The 25,896-nt window shown below is 43.1% G+C and overlaps 1 protein-coding gene across 1 annotated transcript in view; it reads right to left on the bottom strand.

Moving 5' to 3' along the window:
• LOC112252377 (insulin-like growth factor 1 receptor) overlaps positions 1–25,896 on the bottom strand; it is a 154,083-nt gene that overhangs the window by 19,058 nt on the left and 109,129 nt on the right. Inside the window, exons 3-16 of the mRNA XM_024423532.2 lie at positions 20,622–20,928; positions 16,736–16,878; positions 16,117–16,261; positions 12,315–12,523; positions 10,184–10,310; positions 9,594–9,829; positions 7,734–7,901; positions 6,877–7,084; positions 1,697–1,968; positions 1,393–1,535; positions 1,078–1,243; positions 836–938; positions 540–610; positions 199–428 (exon numbers count right to left, since the gene is read on the bottom strand). Coding sequence (XP_024279300.2) covers positions 199–428; positions 540–610; positions 836–938; positions 1,078–1,243; positions 1,393–1,535; positions 1,697–1,968; positions 6,877–7,084; positions 7,734–7,901; positions 9,594–9,829; positions 10,184–10,310; positions 12,315–12,523; positions 16,117–16,261; positions 16,736–16,878; positions 20,622–20,928 — 2,528 coding nt within the window. The remainder of the gene's footprint in view (positions 1–198; positions 429–539; positions 611–835; positions 939–1,077; positions 1,244–1,392; positions 1,536–1,696; positions 1,969–6,876; positions 7,085–7,733; positions 7,902–9,593; positions 9,830–10,183; positions 10,311–12,314; positions 12,524–16,116; positions 16,262–16,735; positions 16,879–20,621; positions 20,929–25,896) is intronic.

Here is a 25,896-nt window from a genome sequence, read left to right as displayed (position 1 = left end):
AGTTTGCCCTGGCTTTGACCTCTGACCTCATCAACCAGCCAGGTGTCTCCGACCCTATGCAGCGGTCTCTGCCTGGGGCCCTTTGTTTCTAACCTTGAAATTATGAACCTTGTGAAATTGAAGCAATAATCTCATCACTCAAAGCTAGTGTTTCTGAGCCAATGTCCCTGATGTTAACTGGTGTTTTGTCTCTCTCACCACGTGGTGACAGTTGAACTCCTTCATGACGGAAGCCTCATTGAGGAACTCTATCCTCTCCCTCATGCTGGCTGACTCGTTGACCGTCTTGATGGCCACGCGCGTCTCTGGGTCGTCTTTAACCACGCCCTTAGCGAGGCCCTCGTACACCATGCCAAAGGAACCCTGGCCCAACTCCTTGTGCATGGTGATCTTTTCCCTGGCCACCTCCCACTCATCTGGAACATACACTGAACACAGGAGTAGAGGACAGTCAGAGACAGACACAAAACACCATCACCCGAGGAGAGTCGGATATTTTGCATTTATAATGACACTGTAGGTGTTCAGATGGTTCTTACTCTCAGCAGCACTGAAGTACTCAGGGTTGACAGAAGCATAGAGGACACCATTACCCAGCCTGTCACTGTTCCTGTGGACACAAACACATCTGTGTAAGCCAGTGGAGGCAGCTTCGGCAACAGATAAATGGGATCGTTCATTCAGCAGAAAAGCAGACAATCTTATGAACTGCCTAAGGCAGGAAAATGATCACAATAGCACTATTATATTATTAAACTGATTAATATCACACTAGTCAAACATTATGTTACAGAGACACAGTTGTTTGTTATAGTGATCATTCAGCTCCTCTCACCTTTTTTTGTTGATAAAAAAGAGTGCAGTAATGAGGCTGGCGATAAGAATTATCACTATGATGGGGATGATGATGACCAGATAGAACGTGATGTCGTAGTCCCCTGCAACAAGATGATAACAGAACAACTATTCAAATCTGACCAATGAGAAAAGGAGCATTTAACAGAAATATAATTTCTGGGCATGAAAATCTTCCATATAAAAGTCATTTTAATGAGGAAAAGCACGTGTTCTCCATACGTGTGCGTGGGGTTACGTAGAAGGACACTGGCTCAGTCCAGGACCCATTTCCTGCCAGGGAGGTGGCGCGCACGCGGGCAGAGTAGTTCCCAGAGCCTAGGTTGGTCAGACGAGCTCCTTTGTGCACTCTGTAGTGCTGGCGTGACACACACTCATGTTTCTCAGGCTGGAAAACACACACACACACACACACACACACACACACACACACACACACACACAGACAAAGTGTCAACCTGATGTCTGATGGCCACAGTGGGTTGAGGGGTTGAGGCCCTGCAGAACTCCCAGGGGCCCTGGCCCATACAGACTCACCTCAGTGCCTTGGCGAAACTTAATCTCATACATTAGGATGAGACCGTTGGGGTTGACAGGCTCCGGCCACCTCAGCAGCACCGACCCCTCCACCTTCGAATCCCTCTCCTGATTCACCGTGCCTGGCATGTCATCCGCTTTGTCTGATGGGCAGAGACACAGACACTAAATATCAGATGGCTTCCTACACATAAGCCATTTCCAAAAAGGAACAATAACACAATGCAGATGGCCATGGTCAAGGTGTTGTTGTTGAAGCATTTGTGTCTAGTGTTGTCTGTGTCTGTGTGTGTGACTGCCTCACCTGCAGGTTTGGTCCTGGAGAAGACGAAGGCTCCAGCGCTGCAGCGACGGACCTCCTGGTTACAGGCGTGGATGTCGATGCGGTAAACAGTGAAGGGCTGTAGGTTGGGGATCTCTATAAACTCTGTCTTGCTCCGGTCCTCCATGAAGGGGAACTCCCTCTCGGGGGATTCTCCGTCTGTCCCATTACCCTCCAGGCCTGTGGTGTTGCCACCCCGCGCCAAGGTGCTGTTAGCCACCCCAAATAGATCCCTACGCCGCCGGTCTGGGGGCCTGAAGGACAAAGGGGGTTGCATAAAGAAATTCTAGAGAGAGAGACCCACTGAAGCAGAAAAGGCACATGTGTGGCAAAGGATAAGCGACAAAGGTTGAGGAGAAGAAGGAGTGAAGAAGATGTGTGGGCTTTCAGCTTCTCTGGAAGGGAGCTGAGGCACAATTAAAGAGGAGAGAGGGGAATATCAAGTCAGCTAGCCATACAGTAATATAGTGGTTCTCAACTGGTTTTGCCTTGGGATCCAAATTGAACGAGGTTGTCTCCGTCGCGACCTAATATTCATATTGCGAAATATAAAAATGGAAAACTATTTTTCATGCTATATTTTATAGTAAATGTAGCAATTATATGACAAGGGAACAACATTCCCACCTCTTTCATTGTCAATAATGAAATCATTCCCATGTTCTTGATGAAGAATGTCAATAAACAATAAGTTGGTTTGAGAGCACAAAATCAACCAAAATAGTGCTGCTAATAGCTCTATATTGAAAATTCTGTGATAGAATTTAAAACATCTAAGATTAAATTAAATGATTAAGTTCATTATCATTTCTACACACATCTTGCTGTTTTTTTATTTAATTTATTTTTTTACTCTGCGACCCAAAACCTCCCGGGCGCAACCCACCAGTTGAGAATCGCTGCAGTAATATATTCTGGAACGCCATACTGTACATACAGTATACTGTAGCCTTCATACCGAGCCCACATGATGTCATTGACACGAGTCACACTGAGCAAAAGCATCCCCTTCAACCTCACTGGACAGGGCAGGGTCCTCTACAGGAATATAATATGGGAATAAGAAGTAGTAATAAGTACTATCAAGCAGTAAAATGACCATTTCCAGTGGGATACAACTGAGAGTAGAATACATTATGTTGAAGTGGCCTGGTTGTATTTGTTGTTGCAGTGTGTCTGTCCAGCTGCAGTGGTCTGCTCCCTGTGGAGCTGTGTGGTGTGATGAGGTCAGAGAGGTGCAGAGAGAGCACACATCCACACACTGTCAGCACCCTGCCTGTCTACTCTGTTAGCCAGGACAAATGCACTTTTCAAAGGAAAGTTATGGGAGAATAATGACCACCTGTTTGAAGCATAGAGAGGTGTTTTTTTGCATGATACTAAAATAAGGCAAATAAAGCAATAAACACGAAATCAAATGGTACATTCTGTCAAAAAGAGCAAACAAGAGAACCTGCAACAGGACTGCAGCCATCTTTCATGGAGTGATGGAGATGGTTGTAAACACAATGATGAGGATGACGGTGTGAGTCACAGAAGCTGGAGAGCCGGCCGGCTGCAAGTGGATCCTGGCTGGAGCCACTGACAACATGCAGGCAGTGGTAGCAGTAGCAGATCACCAGACACTACTAGGTGGGGCCACTGGGACTCCACAACACACGGGGCGCTGTGCCGATACCGAGGGGAGCAGACCTTACCTAGAGTCACCTTTAGGAGACGTGTAACGACTGGCTCTCTGAAAGAATTCAACAGTCAGCCACAGGCGGCTGGTGGCACCTTAATTGGGGAGGACGAGCTCATAGTAATGGCTGAAACAGAATAAATAGAATGGTATCGAACTAATTAAACACATGATTCCCATGTGTTTGAAACCATTCCGATCTGTCCATTCCAGCCATTATTATGAGCTGTCCTCCCCTCAGCAGCCTCCTGTGCAGTCAGACCACAGTGCAGTCAACTGAGGTAAGGAAAATACAGGACTGTCTGACAGTGGTGGGATGTGCTGTGTATATGTTGGCTTAAACAACAATGAATCCAGAACATATTCAGATTCATAGGGTGTTTACAGTACACATGAACAAGACAAAGTAAATATATAAAGAGTCTTTAAGGAGAGATCAATTCATTAGTGAATAAAAGTGACTGATCTCCTGAGTATCTCTCTCTAACTCCACCTAACAGTACAGGCCAGCAGGGTTCACTCAGGACTACAAGAGAATGTGGTTTCTGCTTTATTTTACATTCCAACATCTAGACCTTCAAAAATACTGTACAAAGCCAATGTTCTCTCAGAACTATTCCACAAAAAAAAAGACTAATATGAGCGGGTGACAAAAGACCTTGAGACTGACCGGGCACCCACTGGGAAAAAGTATTTACGGTGAGTGGAAAAACACACAGGCACAGACAGGCACACAGATCTGTGGGAAGAAAACAGAAGCCATCGCACACCTCTGTCAACATTCCATCCTGAAAGTTTTAACTGCTCCAGCAAAGTCCACGGTGCACAGCACTCCAAAACGATCAGTTACGATTAACAATACACAACAGCACTGAGGACTGGCAGAGCTTTAATGAACATCTTGTATAAGAGACAAGTGCATGGAAGGGAGCACGAGACAGCCTGCCATTGAAGACTGGGTTGCCCCAAGATGAATGAGAGGGGTGATGGGTAGACGCCCCCTTGTGCCAATTTGCCCAGGAGAGGGGACAGATGGCTGGGTTGCCAGAGAGCTACAAGGCAGAGCAGAGCAGAGTAAAGCAGACCTGTCCTCAAATGAACTTTAGACAGAGGACTGATACTGAAGCGTGACCTTCTAACCAGGCGCTGCTGACTGCAGCTGGTGTACTCCCTCCCCAGCTCCCCTCCTAAAAAATACCTCCCTCTTTCTCACCTTTACGCTGTACGAGGGATCCTAAGAGAGACATGACTGCACTCTCTGTCTGGAGCCAGAACAGCGTGATTTAGCGGTACTATTTTACCACAGCAGCTGAACATAGCAGCCTCTCATGCCAGTGAAAAGAGAGGCCAGAGAAAGGACACTTTTTTCTACTTAGTGATCATATACAATATGAAAGTACAGCTGTGATGGCGAGTGCTCTCTGAAGGACATACAGGGTGATAACCAGATGGTTATATACAGGATAAACACAGGAACCTTTGCGGTACTTCTCAATGTCCTTCTGTGTGTCCTTGGACAAGGACATTGAGAAGTACACCATGAGTTAGGTGATGTCATGATTGCAACAACCCAATCAGCTGATGTCCACTCTGTGAATCTGAAAGGTTGTCACCCATCCCTGTCCCCGGATTACTCTCGTCTACTTCTCCAGCCAGTCAGTCTGTCTTGCTGAATGGTGTTCACTGGTCTGGCCAGCTTTAAGGGGATCTTCCCTTTCTCTCCTCATTCATTTGAATTCCAGATGGCTTCTCTGTACATTTCCTGGCAGCAGGTCACTCCGAACCATGCCGCGGACAAAGAGAGCATGTGAGGGAAGGAGGAGGGAGAGCAGCAAGGAGGGCGACAGAATGGAAAACATTTCCTCTCTCTCTGTTTCTGTTTCCCCCCTCCCTTTCGCCTTCTCTGTTAACCCTGGACTTCTGAGAAAAAAAATTGCACTCATTCAGAGGCACTCCCTAGAGTGTTTTGTGATAATGCTGGCTCTGTTGTGGTGGAGTACCTGTGCATACACAAGCATAGTCCTTAGCGGCAGGCCAGAGACCTGGCACTCCTCGGTTTCCTAGACAACTATAACAAATCAACAAGAGAGTGAAAGAAAACAATTAGTAACAATAATGCCCTACCAAGCAAAAAGGCAGTAACTGCTCACTTGGACGAAAATTAGTCATTTTTGCTACATTAAATACATGCTTAATCATGTGGACAAGTATCCTGCCTCTATTGTGTTTTGGAGAAAATGGGGGTCATGTTAGCAGTAACTGCACTTGGTTACTGTGAAACCAAGGTTAATAAAAGCCATTTTTCTCAGTTCCACGATATGAGCAGTTACTGCCTTTTTGCTTGGTAGGGCAGAATAGTGGTCTTGTTTTATTGTTTGTTTTAATACTGTGAAAGAGAGCATCACAGAGGCGAAGGAAAGGGCATCATAACATTACATAAATGCATGAGCTCAGTCCAGCAGGTGATGAAGAGCATACTGTACTAAGCAGGCTGGCGTCAGGGCAAGATATAAACACTGGAATGTATCAAGCACCAGAGAAGTCTATGGAGGTTAACAAGTGCATTAGAATTTGTTTTCCATTCAATTTGTTTTGCGATGAAATGGTACTAATTCAGTGAATACTCAAACCTGTACCCTGAATACACTGAGTATACAAACGCAGTATCGCTCATGCACTCATTCACCTCACACACACAGACACACACAGGGCCTGATCTGCCATCTGGTATGGAGAAACAAGTGGCCTGAGTTTACCCTGAAAAATGATCAATTTCAAAACACAGTGAGTACATCTGTGTGTGTATGACATAGAGTGAATGTGTGTGTGGGAAGGGGTTGGAGTCTTTGAAACTGTAAAGCATCCGTAGCCATGAGAAGGTAAAATTATAACACAACACAGATGTCGTTCCCCATTCTGGCAAACAAAAGGCTAACGGGCTGAAAGGGTGCAGCCAGCCCAGCGAGCAGAGCGCAGCGCAGGCCCTTCAGACTCATTAATCAGATCCCTCTCCCTGGGTTTGTTTGTGCTGCCTAAATTACAGCCTGCTAGGCCTTAATATCCGCCGCCGCCGCCGTCGTCATGGCGATGGAAAAGCCACAAGTGCCCTAAGCAGGCATTGAATTGCTGCTCCCCACGTTTCTCCCCGTCAGGCAGGGTCCTCTGACACAGCTACAGCCCAGCAGCCCTACACTCTCCCTCCCTCCAAACCCTCATGATGTTTAGATCCTGTCAGTCCCAGTCTCAGGGCTGGGTAATTACAGCCTCACTGCCTCCTGATCCTGGATCTCTCTCTGGGCTATTAAAGCAAACAGGACCCAGACTGTGAGCTCAGCTCTTTGATAATAATCGACAAAGTCTCAGAGAAGGGTTTGGTCCAAAAGCTGTAATCAAATGGGGGAGGTTATAGCCAGCGCTTTACTACTACACTGTTGAATGATCTCTCACCATAGAGAAAGACTGCCTGCTGCCTGGCACCTACCTGGGGGTGAAGATGGAGTTGTGCAGGAAGTTCTCAAAGACTTTGCGGTAGGATGCGTCATCTATCTCTGCTTTCAGGTCCTCCTTGGTCTTGGGGCAGGGGCAGCAGGGGCCCTTGTCCCCCCCAGACAGGTCAGGCTTGGTGGGCTTGGTGTCGTCCTCCATCTCTGCCAACCCCGTGGCTGAGATTCTAATGGGGATCTTCAGCTCTTTTGTTGAGAGTTGGAGGGGAACAGGACCCGTTAGCAAATGACAGCATTCACCAAAGAAAGCAAAAATGAAAAGGGATTAGGTGGTGTTGTGAGGGAAATATTATGTTTGTGTATCAAATCAATGCTACTTTTCTAATAACTAATTAGCTGGGTTAATGCAGGTAACTGACTGATCGTGTATGGAGGAATCCTCACTATCACTGATAAGCAACTTGGCAGTACACCCAGAATATTGCTATGAGAACAACTAAGGTATCTCAGTTTTAAGGTCTCAACTTGGAGAGAGAAAGCCTTGTGAGGTATTGGTCAGTCACATGTGTGAGCCACCAGTAATGATGAATTAATAATGCTAAATCATGCATATATAACTTGTCTGTGTATAGCGGTATATAAGACAACTGCTGGGAATGATCCAGTGGAGTTTCTGATAGACCTGTACGTTGTGCAGAATTTGTTGTAAGCTTGCTGATAATAAAGAGTGATTCATTTAAGATTGACTTCAGGTGTCCCTGGTGTTGAATTTCCACCAAAGTGTACAGAGCATTATAATACTAGAGGAGGAGAGATACCTACAGTTTGGACTCCATAATGCACAAAGATGAAAAGTAGACAAGGGAAGAGAAAGAGGAGGAGTTGGAATGCTGACCTTTGGAGCAGTAGTTGTGTTGGTACAGCTCCTTGTCTTCAGCTTGCTGCTGCCAGCGGATCAGGTAAAAAGTGAGATTGCCGTTAGGGTTGAGGGGAGGTGACCATTTCACCACCAGCTTGGAGGACGAGTTGGAATACGCCCGGGTATCCATTGGCATAGATGGCTCTGTGACAAAAACACACAAATGTTGAAATGCTGTGAGTGGTGTTTACTACACTGAACCAAAATATAAACACAACATGCAACAATTACAAAGATTTTACTGACTTACAGTTCATATAAGGAAATCAGTCAATTGAGATGAAATCATTAGGCCCTAATCTATGGATTTCACACGACTGGGAATACAGATATGCATCTGTTGGTTACCTTAAAATAAGGTATGGGTGTGGCTCAGAAAACCAGTCAGTATCTGGTGTGACCACCATTTGCATCATGCAGTGCATCTCCTTCACATAAAGTTGATCAGGCTGTTGACTGTGGCCTGTGGAATGTTGTCCCACTCCTCTTCAATGGCTGTGCAAAGTTGCTGGATATTGGCAGGAACTGAAACACGCTGTTGTACACGTCGATCCGGAGCATCCTAAACATGCTCAATGGGTGACATGTCTGGTGAGTATCCAGGCCATGGAAGATCTGGGAGATTTTCAGCTTGCAGAATGGGGCGTGTATTATCATGCTGAAACATAAGGTGATGGCGGCGGATGAATGGCAAGACAATGCCTCAGGATCTGGTCACGGTATCTCTGTGCATTCAAATTGCCAACGATAAAATGCAATTGTGTTTGTTGTTCATAGCTTATACCTGCCAATACCATAACACAACTCCACCGCTACCATGGGGCACTCTGTTCACAACATTGAAATCAGCAAACCGCTCGCCCACACGACGCCATACACGCTGTCTGCCATCTGCCCAGTACAGTGTAAACAGGGATTCATTGGTGAAGAGCACACGTCTCCAGTGTGCCAGTGACTATCAAAGGTGAGAATTTGCACACTGAAGTCAGTTACGACGCTGAACTGCATTCAAGTCAAGACCCTGGTGAGGACAATGAGCACGCAGAAGAGCTTCCCAGAGATGGTTTTTGACAGTTTGTGCAGAAATTCTTTGGTTGTGCAAACCCACCGTTTCATCAGCTGTCCGTGTGACTGGTCTCAGACGATCCCGCAGGTGAAGAAGTCGGATGTGGAGGTCCTGAGCTGGCGTGGTTACACGTGGTCTGTGGTTGTGAGGCCGGTTGGATGCACTGCCAAATTCTCAAAAACGATGTTGGAGGTGGCTTATGGTAGTGAAATGAACATTAAATTCATTGGCAACAGCTCTGGTGGACATTCCTGCAGTCAGCATGCCAATTGCGTGCTCCTTCAAAACTTGCGACATCTGTGACATTGTGTTGTGTGACAAAACTGAACATTTTAGAGTGTCCTTTTATTGTCCACAGCACAAGGTGCACCTGTGTAATTATCATGCTGTTTAATCAGCTTCTTGATATGCCACACCTGTCAGTTGGATGGATTATCTTGGCAAAGAAATGTTCACAAACAGGGATGTAAACAAATTTGTGCACAACATTTGAAAGAAATAAGCTTTTCGTGCATATTATAGAATATTTCTGGGAGCTTTTATTTTACATGTTGTGTTTATATATATTTTTGTTCAGTGTATAAAGTTTTAAATGTGTTGTTTTCATGAAGCTTAAAATAAGAGTGATACATTTCCTTATTGAAAGTTCTGATAAGAAGTGTTTCAGTTTATCTTGGGTGAAAACATGTTCATGGCTGAGGCGATCTGCTGCTGTGTACAGTAGCTGTACTGTAGTCTGGTCTGTGTACAGCAGCTGTACAGTGTCTTACCCGAGGGGCTGGTGCGTATATAGACCACGTCACTCTTGGCTCCAGGGATGTGTTTGTCCTCCACCACCAGGGTGATGGCCTTGACAAAGATGGCGTACTGGGTCCAGGGCTTCAGTGGGGACAGCAGCACACCAGGGTCTATCTCTTTGTCTTGCGGTAGGTCCACGTCAACCATGTTCCAACTGTTGGAGCCACACCCATCCTGGCCATCAAACTCTGTGATGTTCTGGTGAGGTCTGGATTGCATGGTTAAGACACCTTATGTCAATTTAGTACAGCAACTCTGAATCCACAAACACAGCAGATAATGTCCTGTCTACAAGTATAAGTATTTGGGGCAGCAGGTAGCCTAGTGGTTAGCGCGTTGGGCCAGTAACAGAAAGGTTGCTAAATCGAATTCCCGAGCTGACAAGGTAAAAATCTGTTGTTCTGAACAAGGCAGTTAACCTACTGTTCCTAGGCCATCATTGTGAATAAGAATTTGTTCTTAACTGACTTGCCTAGTTAAATAACGGTTAAATAAAAAATATAAAAAATAAAGGCTCTACGCTGTACAATAGGGAATGGTATATCTCCATGAGTATACTTACGCTTCCTTGTAGTAGACGATGAAGCTGATGAGGTCTCTGTAGTCTGGTGGTCGGTAGCGCTCCCAAGTCAGCTTGATCCGGTTACTCATCGTGCTGTTGGATTTGAACTTCAGGATATGACTCTCACCTACAAACACAAACCACACCTTAGATCAGTAAGTTCCCTAACTGGTGTGTGGTAGTCCCCCCGCCCCTGCCAAAAAGGAATTCAGTCCGGCTTTCAACTTAATCTTGAAAGTTGTAGTTAATAGTGGAATGCATAAGATGCTATTTCCCTCATTAAAATGCAAATCAATTTATAACATTTTTGACATGTGTTTTTCTGGATTTTTTTGTTGTTATTATGTCTCTCACTGTTCAAATAAACCTACCATTAAAATTTTTGACTGATAATTTATTTGTCAGTGGGCAAACGTACAAAATCAGCAGGGGATCAAATACTTTTTTCCCTCACTGTATATATTTTGTAAATATACAGTACCAGTCATAAGTTTGGACACACCTACTCATTCAAGGGTTTTTCTTTACATCAAAACTATGAACACATATGGAATCATGTAGTGACTAAAAAAAGTGTTAAACAAATCAAAATATATTTTATTTTTGAGATTCTTCAAAGCCACCCCTTGCCTTGATGACAGCTTTGCACAATCTTGGCATTCTCTCAACCAGCTTCATGAGGTAGTCACCTGGAATGCATTTCAATTAACAGTTGTGCCTTGTTAAAAGTTAATTTGTGGAATTTCTTTCCTTAAAGCGTTTGAGCTAATCAGTTATGTTGGTAGGGGTGGTATACAGAAGATAGCCATATCTGGTAAAATATTGTATTATGGCAAGATATATTATATATTACATATTATGGCAAGAATAGCTCAAATAAGCAAAGCGAAACAACAGTCCAGCATTGCTTTAAGATATGAAGGTCAGTCAATACGGAAAATGTCAGTGCTGTCTCAAAAACCATCAAGCACTGTGATGAAACTGGCTCTCATGAGGACCGCCACAGGAATGGAAGACCCAGAGATTATTTCACTTATAATTCACTGTATCACAATTCCAGTGGGTCAGAAGTTTACATACACTAAGTTGACTGTGCCTTTAGACAGCTTGGAAAATTCCAGAAAATGATGTCATGGCTTTAGAAACTTCTGATAGGCTAATTGACATAATTTGAGTCAATTGGAGTTGTCCCTGTGGATGTATTTCAAGGCCTACCTTCAAACTCAGTGCCTCTTTGCTTGACATCATGGGAAAATCAAAAGATATCAGCTAAGACTTCAGAAAAAAATTATAGACCTCCACAAGTCTGGTTCATCCTTGGGAGCAATTTCCAAACGCCTGAAGATACCACGTTCATCTGTACAAACAATAGTACGCAAGTATAAACACCATGGGATGTCGCAACTGTCATACCGCTCAGGAAGGAGACGCATTCTGTCTCCTAGAGATGAACGAACTTTGGTGCGAAAAGTGCAAATCAATCCCAGAACAGCAGCAAAAGACCTTGTGAAGATGCTGGAGGAAACAAGTACAAAAGTATCTATATCCACAGTAAAAATGAGTCCTATATCGCTCAGCAAGGTAGAAGCCACTGCTCTAAAACTGCCATAAAAAACGGTTTGCAAATAAATTCATAAAAAATCCTACAATGTGATTTTCTGGATTTTTTTTCCTCATTTTGTCTGTCATAGTAGAAGTGTACCTATGATGAAAATTACAGGCCTCTCTCATCTTTTAAGTGGGAGAACTTGCACAATTGGCGGCTGACTAAATACGTTTTTTGCCCCACTGTGTGTGTGTGTGTGTGTGTGTGTGTGTGTGTGTGTGTGTGTGTGTGTCGGTCGACCTCTAATACACACTATATATATTTTACAGACACAATCTATTTTACAATAGTTATATTTTGTTTGTTTCTAGTCCTGTCCTTCCTCTACCCTCAACCTCTCCCATCGGTTTCTGATGTCCATCCAGTTTGATTTCTATTTGCCATATATTTTTAATTGTGTTGTTTCACAAAAGTTCTGAACCCCTGTCTTATATAATCTTCTCACAACACATACAGAAAACTTAGTTGTGATAACAGTGTTGCATTAGATTAAGGCTTCTTATTAAATCACATAGGTGTACTCACAGCTTGCTCTGTCTCCATTGTTGCGGAAATCGCCCTCCTCAAACTTCTCAGTGATGTCCGTCTTCTCCCACATATTGTGGATCTCAGACATGCAGAGTTTGGGGTTGAAGCGGAAGGACAGCCTCCCAGCCCTGATGGTCAGGTTGTGTTGGGTCCAGTCCCACAGGTACTGCAGGCGCTGGTTGTCAATGGCAGAAAAAGCATACATCCTGAGGGGAGACAACAGACAGGTGTTAACTTACTATCACACCTCGTAGCTGTGCTGGCATAGATGGGACCAAACCAATTTTTAAATCAGTAAATTTATTTACTTTAAGCACACAATAGAGCACTGAGGATAAAGTCGTCCAAATGTTGTAGAGTGGTTGGCCTAGTTTTCCATCTGGTGGATATGTAAAGTGTTAAGAGGAGAAGACGTCAGAGCGGATTGTGTTTCAGTGTGCGTGGGTGTGTCTGTCTAACACTGAGCTGTGCACACAGAGAGGGCCAGAGATGAAACAGAGCGACTCAGAGCCTCTCAGCTACATGGAATACCTTGGGAACGAGCGGAATGCCAGCCCTTCTCTAGAGCATTGCTCGCACTGTAACTCTAGCCTGGGAGGAATGACAACAAGAGACCTGAGAGGCTTTCCCACGACCCTCCTGGTCATCTCCAGAAACACTCTCCCTATCTCTGACAGGGGATAGGACCCTGGTGATGTCATGCTACAGCCAGAATAGGCTGGTACACCTGGGTTTCCATTCAGATAGAGCCCTCTGGGCACAAACTGGTTGAATCAATGTTGTTTCAATGTAATTTGTCAGCGTATTGTGACGTGGAATCTACGTGGAAAACAATGCACATTAGATTTTTTTTAAAGTAATCAAATGCTGTGTTTACGGTGAAATTTAAACCACAGGATTATGCCATCATGGTAACCAAGTTTCAACATAGACGATGTCAGACCTTCATTGTTATATATTGAAAGTCAATATATCTAAAAAAATATTTAAATAAATCTCTCTCTCTCTCTCTCTCTCTCTCTCTCTCTCTCTCTCTCTCTCTCTCTCTCTCTCTCTCTCTCTCTCTCTCTCTCAGGACCTGAGCCCTAGGACCATGCCCTAGGACCATGCCCCAGGACTACCTGACATGATGACTCCTTGCTGTCCCCAGTCCACCTGGCCGTGCTGCTGCTCCAGTTTCAACTGTTCTGCCTCATTATTATTCGACCATGCTGGTCATTTATGAACATTTGAACATCTTGGCCATGTTCTGTTATAATCTCCACCCGGCACAGCCAGAAGAGGACTGGCCACCCCACATATGCTCTCTCTAATTCTCTCTTTCTTTCTCTCTCTCGGAGGACCTGAGCCCTAGGACCATGCCCCAGGACTACCTGACATGATGACTCCTTGCTGTCCCCAGTCCACCTGACCGTGCTGCTGCTCCAGTTTCAACTGTTCTGCCTTATTATTATACGACCATGCTGGTCATTTATGAACATTTGAACATCTTGGCCATGTTCTGTTATAATCTCCACCCGGCACAGCCAGAAGAGGACTGGCCACCCCACATAGCCTGGTTCCTCTCTAGGTTTCTTCCTAGGTTTTGGCCTTTCTAGGGAGTTTTTCCTAGCCACCGTGCTTCTACACCTGCATTGCTTGCTGTTTGGGGTTTTAGGCTGGGTTTCTGTACAGCACTTTGAGATATCAGCTGATGTACGAAGGGCTATATAAATAAATTTGATTTGATTTGATTATATGCACTACAAATTAATAATTGATATGTTGGATTCACATCTCCATTTCAACCAAAAATATAAGTTAAAAAATAAGACTATATAAAATAAAATGTTATTTAAAGTGCATTTGAAGTTTGATTTTATTTTATTTAGTCCTATTGTTTAACTGAGAAGACATGAATCTAACATATCTATTACTAATTTATCGACAACTGGAATTGCTTTTTAATAACCAAATCTCTATTTTTGATGTAAATGGCATGTTATAGAAGGGTCCAGAGTCCAAACACTTGTTTTCCATCTTCTCCTTGTTTTTGAGAAACTTACCCAAACCAGCGATTCACTTCCTCATCCTCGTTGTGCGTTGCTCTGAAAAAACATGAACAAATGCTCCAAAAAGACCCAAATACATCCTTTTAGAAACAGAAACGCTCTAAGTATAGTGATGCAGGACTTTAGATGAAATTGTGTCATTCCGAACTTTATCCTCAACGTTATATTACATTTTGTGCGACTCAAGCTGTTTCCCCTATCCAGCTGTTCCATTCTCTGTGTAGGCTGCTGCTAGAATGGACAGAGTTATCGCTCGAGTCACAACAAAATGGAATATAAGTTGCGGATAAAGTTTGGAATGACGCAATTTAATGTGTACAACATTTAAAGACCTGCATCACTATACTGAGAGCCTTTCTGTTTGTTCATGTTTTTCAGAGCCCTCGTACTGCACAATGAGGATGAGGAAGTGAATCACTGGTTGGGCTAAGTTTCTCAAAAACAAGTGAAATAGCGGGGGGATAAAAATGTCTGGACCCTTCTATAACATTCCATTTACATACATTTTTTTAATTCTAAATTTAAATTCTCCTTTAAAGCTAGACTAAATCAGTGGCACAGATGGAACTATCCAAGCAGAAGATAGATCTCCTTCTAATGTTGATATCTTATTGCATTGACAACTAAACCCAATTCAATATCACTTTAGATATAGAATATATATATGGCCTATTAACTTGCCGAAAATTTAACAAATTATAGGTACGAGTCTCCACCAAAAATAACAGTTAAATAATAGGATTAAGTCAGTGGCTCAGCTGGAACTATCCAAGCAGTAGATATGCCTCTTTTAAACATTGATATTTGGTTGTGTTGTCAATCAAATACAATATTACTTTTGTAATACAGTAAATAGCTTAAAGTTAAGGCTATCTTAAAATCTAATGCAACATTCAACCTTAAAATGAGTAAAACTTCAACGGCCACATTTTGAAGTTGCTGTAACTATACCTTTCTTATGTAATCATATAAAGTGACCACGTGCATGTTCAAGATAGCATGCACAATCGCTGTCATATTCTGCACAGAAACGTGAATAGCATTGATCACTTGCACCATGTGCTTTTAATGTAACTTCAACTGTAATCCAGTTCTTAAATTCTGCTATTAGATGAAGCACAGTGATATTCATCTGTTGTATAAATAAACAAAATATCTGACATTGTATTCCCATTGGAACTTTTCTGTGCTTTTAAATGGTTGGAAGCACAGTGATAGACATTTGGGTGACAACTGAATCAAAACTCTGGCTTTGTTTTTTGATTGGAATTTGGTTGTGTTTTTAGATGGTTGAAAGCACAGTGATAACACATTGGAACTTCAACAAACTTTTGGCTGCCTTTTTGAGTGAATATACTGTAGGTTGTAATCTCATTGATCAACTTCTCAACCAAATAATACCCAATTATCCACATTGAAATAACATGGTGTGCCCAGTGGGATAGTTCATCCACCTTTTCATTATATAACTTGGAGAGGTGCCTTGTTATGGTGGTTTTGTGTGAATTCCTTTGTACTGTAAATGTTATAGCTGGTAGACTCTACTCATAAATAAATCATGAGTGAAGCATTCAAAACCTGCTGGGATACATTTGATGTGTCAATTGGTGTATGTGTCAATTTTCCTGTTCAAAAATATGGCTGAAGCCCGCTGATATTGGAGTGACAACATCTTTCCTCTCTAGGCTGTGGTTCAAGGCTGACACGTCCCCAAACACATCTCAGACTCAGAGAGCAGCCTGCCGTACCCTTCCATGAGCTCCTCCCCGTTGATGTAGCGCAGGCTCTTGAGGAAGGAGAGCGATCCTAGTGTGTGGGAATGTCGGATCCTCACATAGCCTGTCACTGTCTGGATCAGCCCCATGAAGCTCTCCAGCTCTGAGGCAATGTTATCTGGGGAGAGGAGAGAGTCAGCAAACACTAGTCAGACACAACAGCCAGTGTGTAAGAACCACAGCTCTGAATACATCAAATCCCACAAGCAACTGTACTGCTATACTGTATGACTATACTGTATGACTATACTATATGACTATACTATATATACTATACTGTATGACTATACTATATGACTATACTCAATGGTCTAGAGGAGAATAACCCTGGCTCCAGCAAATCCAGAGTTGTACAAACGTTTTCATATCTAAAGATAAGCTGTAAGTCACTCTGTCAAGTTGAGCAAATAAATAGCATAATAGCATAATGTGATAATTGGTTTGGGGCACAGAGAAGGCAGCTGATGTAATGTTGACTCTGTGGCCCACACTAGCTCTCCCAGTGGCCCCGTGCTCGGTGTTCCCCTCCCAGTCTCTGGGGAGACAGACAGACTGAGTGGTCCTGGTTACTGGTACTGGTACTGGTACTCACTGCCACGGCGGATGTTGATTTGCAGGTTGCCTTTGATGACTGTGCAGCCCATTAGAGACTGAGCAGCATCCACGGAGTCGATGGTCTTGGAGTCGCAGATCTTATCACACAAGCCATCACAGGCACTGCAGAACATACTGTGACTGAGGGAGAGAAAGGAGGGGGAGAGAAGAGGGAAAACATTCAAGAAATGACCTTAACTAAATAAAACTTTTTAAAAAAAGACAATTTCCAAGAAACGTAATTAAGACGCCTCACCCCAACTCACCTTAAAAATCCCAAACTTCCAGAAGTAAAAATGAGTCTAATTTTAGCTTTCTAAAATACAAGGACACTTTCTTTGTGAACTATGTATTTTTTACGAGTCCTCATATGAACCTATGGTTTCATGAGAAAATGACTCACTAAACAGTCCTAAAGACAAAACAAGACTGATAAGGTAAAAAATACAGCAAGTTGTCGTTTTTCGTCATGAATCTTGTTCTGTAGGCAGCTCTGCAGTGGTCAATAGCTGGCACAGCCACAATGTCATCAAATCTTATATAAACCTAACACTAACCTTAACCTTAACTTTAAACACACTGTTAAACCTAATGCCTAACCCTAACCTTAAATTAAGACCAAAAAAAAAACATTTTTGTTTTCATGGATTTTTACAATATAGCCAATTTTGATTTCGCTCAGTGCTGCCTCCGGGTCAAGATTCATGACTAGGCCTGTGGCGGTCTGTGACAGTGAATTAACATAAACACATTTAGCATCTCCTGGCTTCCACAAATTTGATTTTACCTTTATTTAACTAGGCAAGTCAGTTAAGAACAAATTCTTATTTTCAATGACGGTCTAGGAACAGTGGGTTAACTGCCTGTTCAGGGGCAGAACAACATATTTGTACCTTGTCAGCTCGGGGGTTTGAACTTACTAGTCAAACTCTCTAACCACTAGGCTACTCTGCCGCCCCATATAGCCTACAAGCCACTGATATCAAATATCATATTTGTGCGCTCATGTGGCTATTCTGTGTTGAGCGGTTAACAAAGAAATAGGTACTCCTATATGCTTAATTTAGAGATTTAATGTAACTTTAGTTGTTCTACAAACGTTGGGCTGTATGTTTGGATTTTTGTAAGGCTGCATGATGAGATTCTAATGATGATTTGAAAAAAGTCCCTTGAAAGGCATGAGCTCTGCTTAGTTTTTGCGCAGGCTGTACACACTCCACTCTCATTCACAATTTGACAAGCACTTGATAATGCCTCGAATTTCACAGCGGTATCCCCTTTGTGGCCGTAATACACCCTAAAAAAATCGATGCCTTTTGAGGCCCGGAGTGCTGTGTAGTGCCCTTCTCCCCGAGTGCTGCGCAATCCAAAGCACCTCTCACTCACATGGCTCTCGTCACGTGATTGGTGCTTTCTCACAGGCTACAAGTGAAGACAGACACATCAGGGACAGAACTGTGCGCGTCCTTAACCAATTCCAAGGTGCATATTGAAGATATTGAAGAACTGTCCACATTTACTTTTCGTCAGCCAACAAGATGAGTAGGCCTAACGAACAGCAAAAGTACTAGCCTATGTCAATCCACTATCCCCCATAGTACAAAAGTCAACCTTTTTCATTCTGTGCAAGAAATAAATATTCCAAACATAGTCTGGGACAGTTAATACATCCACTAGCATAATTTTTAAAAACTTTTTTTTTAAAATAATATGGTTGACGAAACAGAACAGAACGTTTAGCTTAAAATGTTGATAAACTACGAGGCTATTTCTTCACATTATAAGCGCAGCAATACGCACATGGCAGTAGGCCATAAGCGCAAGTGTTCCATTAGTGCGAAAACACCATTATCAAAAGATACCGCAAATGCGATTATGCATGTAATGCATTTATTATTAAGGTGCATTTTTATGGTGAAAATGATCTTTTCCAAACTTGAAACTCACGCACTGCTTATGTGTGCCAGTTAGGCTATAAACCCTTTGTAAAGCAGATTAAGGTGATTAATTTTGTCCACTTTAGTTGTGATACAAACCTTATCAAAACATATAGGCCTATGGGCTAGGCTACATGAGGTGTGCGACTATGATTCGAAAAAGTCGCAAAAAAGGCAGTTTCTTATGCTGGGCATCATTCACAAGTGATAATATTTCATTCACAAGTGATATGTTAATATTGTCACTCATCAGACTATTCGTGATTTAATCTTGTCTTTACATATACAAAATAATATATGTGTAAAATTTGTTTTGATTTAGAATGGACCATTATCATGCACCTGTATAAATGCACTTAAATAGCGAATGGAGGATGCTTTTCCTGTGGTTCATTTTCATGCCAGCCAGGTAGGCTATACTCCTGTTGTAAAGATAAACAATGTGCTTAATATTAGGAAAGTTGAGAAATAAATATAGTAGGCCTAGTCTATAGAAAGCTGATCGGATCCTCCTCATTTTATTAGAGGCCATCATTCTGTGTTTTTTTTTGCACAATTGCATAGGGCTCTCATGAAGTGTTTGATTAGATTTTTGATTACCTTTGCATTGATGTCAGAGTGATTACAGGGACAATAGAGTGCTGAGTACCAGGCAGTTAGCAAGTTTGGAAGGCTACTAATGACCATCAGCAGCATCAGAGCCTGGAGAAACGAATTACCGGGACTAAACAGTCACGTGGAAATTGACTGCCTTCATGACTCGTGACCGCCGTTGTGGCGGTAATAACGTCACCGCAACAGCCCTACTCAATATGATGAAACCTGCTACAAAGACTCAGCATGGAATGTTTGGAGAATGAAAAATCTAAATACGGATTAAGTTACCCTGAGACATTAACAAAGATATTCTCTTATTCAAACTTAATGATGTCAAACGGGGAAATGTCAAACAATGGAAATGTTCTGAGTTACAGTGCTGCTATGATAAATCCCTCCTGAACGTATTCAAGCAATGTTCAGAAAGTCCCTTCTGTATCTGATGTTTACATTTATGCTTGCTACAGTATGACTACACCCTACGGGCCCGGACCTAATTTACGGAAATTCCCCAATGGATTAGTCTTGTGTACTGAGTACTGAGGTGAGCATCTTCCTCTGATTCAGAATTACCTGGAAAGTCCACAGGTTTCAATCATTCATGACGGAACATTACATTCTGCCCGAAGCATGTTTAGCTCTGAAGCTTCTCCTTGGAGAGGTAGCCTAGCGGTTAGAGCAGGGGTGTCAAACTCATTCCACGGAGGGCCGAGTGTCTGCAGGTTTTTGTTTTTTCCTTTCAATTAAAACCTAGACATTCAGGTGAGGGGAGTTCCTTACTAATTAGTGACCTTAATTCATCAATCAAGTACAAGGGTGGAGCGAAAACCTGGAGACCGTCGGCCCTCTGTGGAATGAGTTTGACACGTGGGTTAAAGCATTGGGCCAGTAACTGAAAGATTTCTGGTTTGAATACCCGAGCCAACAAGGTGAACAAATCTGTCGATATTCCCTTCAGTAAGGCACTAAACCATCATTTGCTCCAGGGGCGCCATACTACTATGGCTGACCCTGTACAACAACACATTTCACTGCACCTATCTGGTATATGTGACAATAAAACACATATTTTTGTTTTTAAGAATGTTATCTCTTAAAGGACCAGGCGGAGGAGGTGTTGAGATAGAGGTGAATTATTCAGAAGACATCTGCATGCAGATTCATAATGCAACAAAACACACACTGCCAGAAAGTCACCCCACAATCAATATGTCAGAGGACTGTTTACAGTAACAATGACTGGAGTGAAATCATGATAGTACTCAATATAATACTGTAGACAATCCATAACCAGGACCATGACTGATACTGGGGAGCCCTTGAGGTGAAGTGTGATCTCTACTGTCTTACTTATTGCTCTCATTGCGTGTGAAGCCTGATGGACACTCAGGCATGCACTCCCCTCCATGGATGACAAAGTGAAAGTCACCGGCCAGGTGCACATGTTCACACAGGTCCATGGTAATGCAGCGCCAGCCCTCAAACTTGTAAGTGTCTGGGGGGCAGTCCTGCACGCAGCGGCCCTCGTGGTAGTAGTGCAGGCAGGCTGCGCAGGCCATGTCGTCGTCCGGCTCCGTACAGCTTCCCAGGCACTGGGCATGGCAACACTCACCACCGTCCGTACATGCCCGCCGCTCACACTTCTTCTCTGGGCACACTGGGCAAAACAGACAGAGAGAAACAGGTTAGTGGGTCAGAGTAAACAGTCACCATATAACTCTAGGTCTGGATGACAGGGTCAGAGTAAACAGTCACCATATTACTGTAGGTCTGGATGACAGGGTCAGAGTAAACAGTCACCATATTACTGTAGGTCTGGATGACAGGATCAGAGTAAACAGTCACCATATAACTGTAGGTCTGGATGACAGGATCAGAGTAAACAGTCACCATATTACTGTAGGTCTGGATGACAGGGTCAGAGTAAACAGTCACCATATTACTGTAGGTCTGGATGACAGGATCAGAGTAAACAGTCACCATATAACTCTAGGTCTGGATGACAGGGTCAGAGTAAACAGTCACCATATTACTGTAGGTCTGGATGACAGGGTCAGAGTAAACAGTCACCATATTACTGTAGGTCTGGATGACAGGGTCAGAGTAAACAGTCACCATATTACTGTAGGTCTGGATGACAGGATCAGAGTAAACAGTCACCATATTACTGTAGGTCTGGATGACAGGATCATAGTAAACAGTCACCATATTACTGTAGGTCTGGATGACAGGATCAGAGTAAACAGTCACCATATCACTCTATGTCTAGATGACAGGGTCAGAGTAAACAGTCACCATATCACTCTAGGTCTGGATGACAGGATCAGAGTAAACAGTCACCATATCACTCTATGTCTGGATGACAGGGTCATAGTAAACAGTCACCATATCACTCTATGTCTAGATGACAGGGTCAGAGTAAACAGTCACCATATCACTCTAGGTCTGGATGACAGGATCAGAGTAAACAGTCACCATATCACTCTATGTCTGGATGACAGGATCAGAGTAAACAGTCACCATATCACTCTATGTCTAGATGACAGGATCAGAGTAAACAGTCACCATATTACTGTAGGTCTGGATGACAGGATCATAGTAAACAGTCACCATATTACTGTAGGTCTGGATGACAGGGTCAGAGTAAACAGTCACCATATCACTCTAGGTCTGGATGACAGGATCAGAGTAAACAGTCACCATATTACTGTAGGTCTGGATGACAGGATCATAGTAAACAGTCACCATATTACTGTAGGTCTGGATGACAGGGTCAGAGTAAACAGTCACCATATTACTGTAGGTCTGGATGACAGGGTCAGAGTAAACAGTCACCATATTACTGTAGGTCTGGATGACAGGATCAGAGTAAACAGTCACCATATTACTGTAGGTCTGGATGACAGGGTCAGAGTAAACAGTCACCATATCACTCTAGGTCTGGATGACAGGGTCAGAGTAAACAGTCACCATATCACTCTAGGTCTGGATGACAGGATCAGAGTAAACAGTCACCATATCACTCTATGTCTAGATGACAGGATCATAGTAAACAGTCACCATATTACTGTAGGTCTGGATGACAGGATCAGAGTAAACAGTCACCATATCACTCTAGGTCTGGATGACAGGGTCAGAGTAAACAGTCACCATATCACTCTAGGTCTGGATGACAGGATCAGAGTAAACAGTCACCATATCACTCTATGTCTAGATGACAGGATCAGAGTAAACAGTCACCATATTACTGTAGGTCTGGATGACAGGATCATAGTAAACAGTCACCATATTACTGTAGGTCTGGATGACAGGATCAGAGTAAACAGTCACCATATCACTCTATGTCTAGATGACAGGATCAGAGTAAACAGTCACCATATTACTGTAGGTCTGGATGACAGGATCATAGTAAACAGTAACCATATTACTGTAGGTCTGGATGACAGGGTCAGAGTAAACAGTCACCATATTACTGTAGGTCTGGATGACAGGGTCAGAGTAAACAGTCACCATATCACTCTATGTCTGGATGACAGGGTCAGAGTAAACAGTCACCATATCACTCTAGGTCTGGATGACAGGATCAGAGTAAACAGTCACCATATTACTGTAGGTCTGGATGACAGGATCATAGTAAACAGTCACCATATTACTGTAGGTCTGGATGACAGGATCATAGTAAACAGTCACCATATCACTCTAGGTCTGGATGACAGGGTCAGAGTAAACAGTCACCATATCACTCTAGGTCTGGATGACAGGATCAGAGTAAACAGTCACCATATCACTCTAGGTCTGGATGACAGGGTCTGAGAGGAAACACTAATGGAGCTAACAGATAAACCACCGATCACACTAATTAGCTTATATACAGTGTCAAATTACAATAAATTCAAAGGTTTTTATACTGGAATACATTTATGAGCTTCTCTCCCTGGAGAGGATAAAGGGTTAAATGTGTTAACTATTATTAGACCTATATCAAGTTCTGAGGACAGGAGTGAGGATGGGTGGCATGATGAGACTCTGATTAAGCTGGACGGTGTGTGTGTGTGTGTGTGTGTGCATGCCTAGCCTGTACTGTGCTCGTTGGAGGTCGAGGAGAGGCAGGCTTTAGGATTAGTGGGCTGTAAAATGGTAATCGCTGAGCAGAGCTGGGGAGCTGGAGAACGCTCTCAGAGAGGAAGTGGTGTGCCGTCAGGGCGTTGAATGTTTGCGCAGGGCCCCACTCTGCTCTATGCCAGCCTTGTTAGTAAACTGCAGAGCTGGCCCCACTACAGATAAATATTATTGCTGTTTGGGACTATTAAGGGAATTCTAGGGAGGGTGAAGAGAGAGGGGGGAGAAGTAAAGCAGTTGTATCGCCAGTAGATGGATTGCCGTTGACTCCAGGAGCAGAGGAGGGCTCCAATCAGACTGAGCTTCTCTGATACTACATCTACATGGCAGTTGGGGAGCAGACCTGGACCAGGTCCCACTGACAAGAACCTGCCGATGGACAGTGCACCCATACCAGATTACAGTGCACCCCTTTATTCAAGTGTAGATTTTATTAAAGCAGCTACCACCCAAGACTAGAGCAAAAAACTGCAGCAAAGAAAACCCCTCAGCTGATAGATCACTTTCTGTCAATTAATTGAGAAACAACATTTCATTGGTTTACCAATACTGTGCAAAAAAACTGGACAAAAATGATGTCACTTACAGAAAACAGAACTCCTGATTAGCTTCCAAGACATATGAACTTCCTTCAAGATCGTGAGAAAATCAACAGCAAGACAATTATGTGGAGAACACTGGCATGTTTCAAATTAAGATTTTAGCTTCACGAATAACAATTGTCAGTGTTTACTGAGGATACCAAAGGGACTAAACCACACAGAAATGTGGTATCAATAACACCAGCATTACCTCTGGTTGAGAAATGCACTGACTTTGGTTACAATGGTGGGAAAGACAGGCTTCAAACAGTTCATTTGGAGTTGCTGCCCTATGAACTCTATACATTTAATGTGCCTGTAATCAGCTCTGACCATCCGCCCAGGTATTAAGCCTATGCTGTTAGATGTTTAGACCTAAGTGCTATTAACCCATAGTTATTCTGTGTATTATAATCCTTATGTATTATTTGGTGATGTTGTCCCTGGCAGGGGAAGAGGAGGTGAGGTGATTCTGTCTAGTGAGGAAACTCAGTAGTTATTTATAATGTATCAAGTGTCACCTGAGTTTGGACAGGAAAGGCAAAAATACTTTATCAGGAGCCCCAGGTATGCATGAGGGAAGGTGAGGCAGCATGTCCACATGGTAACTGAATGACAGGAGCTCTAATCTGGAGGCCAAGGGAAGTCTACTACACAGAGACAGGCCTGGGTGTGGGCCCAAGTGAATGGATGTGGAGGAGCTCTTGGTGATCTAGTGCTTTTTTACAAATGATTATCCCCTGTCTGTAGAGGATCTAACTCCAACTGAGAATGCCACCGAGCGACACGATGACACTCCTGGTTCCTAGGCAACGGCCTCTTGGTGCCGAGCCCTGCAGGCTGGGGGGGGGACAACCACACACACACACACGACACGACTCCATCATTCTGTCTGTTCATTAGCCTCCGCACTAATAATAAAATCCACCCATTGTGTGTTTATTGGGGTAATTAATCTGCATACTGACATATAGAATGATTATTGTATTAGGTCAGAGGAGGCTGGTGGGAGGACCTATCGGAGGATGGGCTCATTTTAATGGCTGGAATGGAATAAATGGAATGGTATCAAACATATCAAAAATATGGAAACTACATTTAACTCCATTCCATGGATTCCATTCCAGCCATTACAACGAGCCCGTCCTCCTATAGCTCCTCCCACCAGCCTCCTCCATATTAGGTGTATACTGGGTGTGGTGCAGAGAAAGAACTAGAAAATGAAAGAGAGAGAGAGTGTGTGTAGTAGGAGTGTTTCTTCGATATGTGTGTTTGCTTGTGTAAGATGTGTCTGGTGTCAGAAGATCAGCGGTGCTTTATGAACCAGGGGAGAGAGGGAGTGGGGCTGCTAAACTAATCTAAACATGAATATTTCATGCTGTTTTAGCAAACATCTGTGTAAGTGAAGAAGAATGTGACAATGCACTACAGCAATGTTGCAAAGCAAACACATCATACTCCCACAGTACCAACTAGCCTAGTGCTTCTCTTCTTCACAAGGGAGGAGACTCATCATTCCCACTCTTAACCATTTCTCAAATAGTTGAGATTCTTTCTCACATTCGGTCAAATCACAAGCTGAACATACAAGAGGTGAAATTAGTCATCAAACATTCCATTAGAGTTCTGTAACCAACAGAAAATGCAAGTTTTTTTTTCAATAGAAAAATACAAATCTGTTATTTGGTCAAAAGAACACAGCATGATCCTTCATAATTCTGCTGATATCTTTAGCCAAGACTTGGGCTAATCACTCTATTTATTGCCATCCATTATTACTAATCCATTCATCACCTATAACACACAGGATTGATTGAAAACCTTTTCTAAACCATAACACAGGATTGGTGTGTTGGAATGAGTATGGGTGGTAAATGAGAACTGCACTTCCTTAAATAGCCATATGGCCCTTTTATGAGCTATAT

This window comes from Oncorhynchus tshawytscha, linkage group LG06 (assembly GCF_018296145.1).
Source record: "Oncorhynchus tshawytscha isolate Ot180627B linkage group LG06, Otsh_v2.0, whole genome shotgun sequence".
Taxonomy (NCBI): domain Eukaryota; kingdom Metazoa; phylum Chordata; class Actinopteri; order Salmoniformes; family Salmonidae; genus Oncorhynchus; species Oncorhynchus tshawytscha.
Note: the sequence above shows the minus strand (reverse complement) of the source record. Positions and strands in the feature narration are given on the sequence as shown.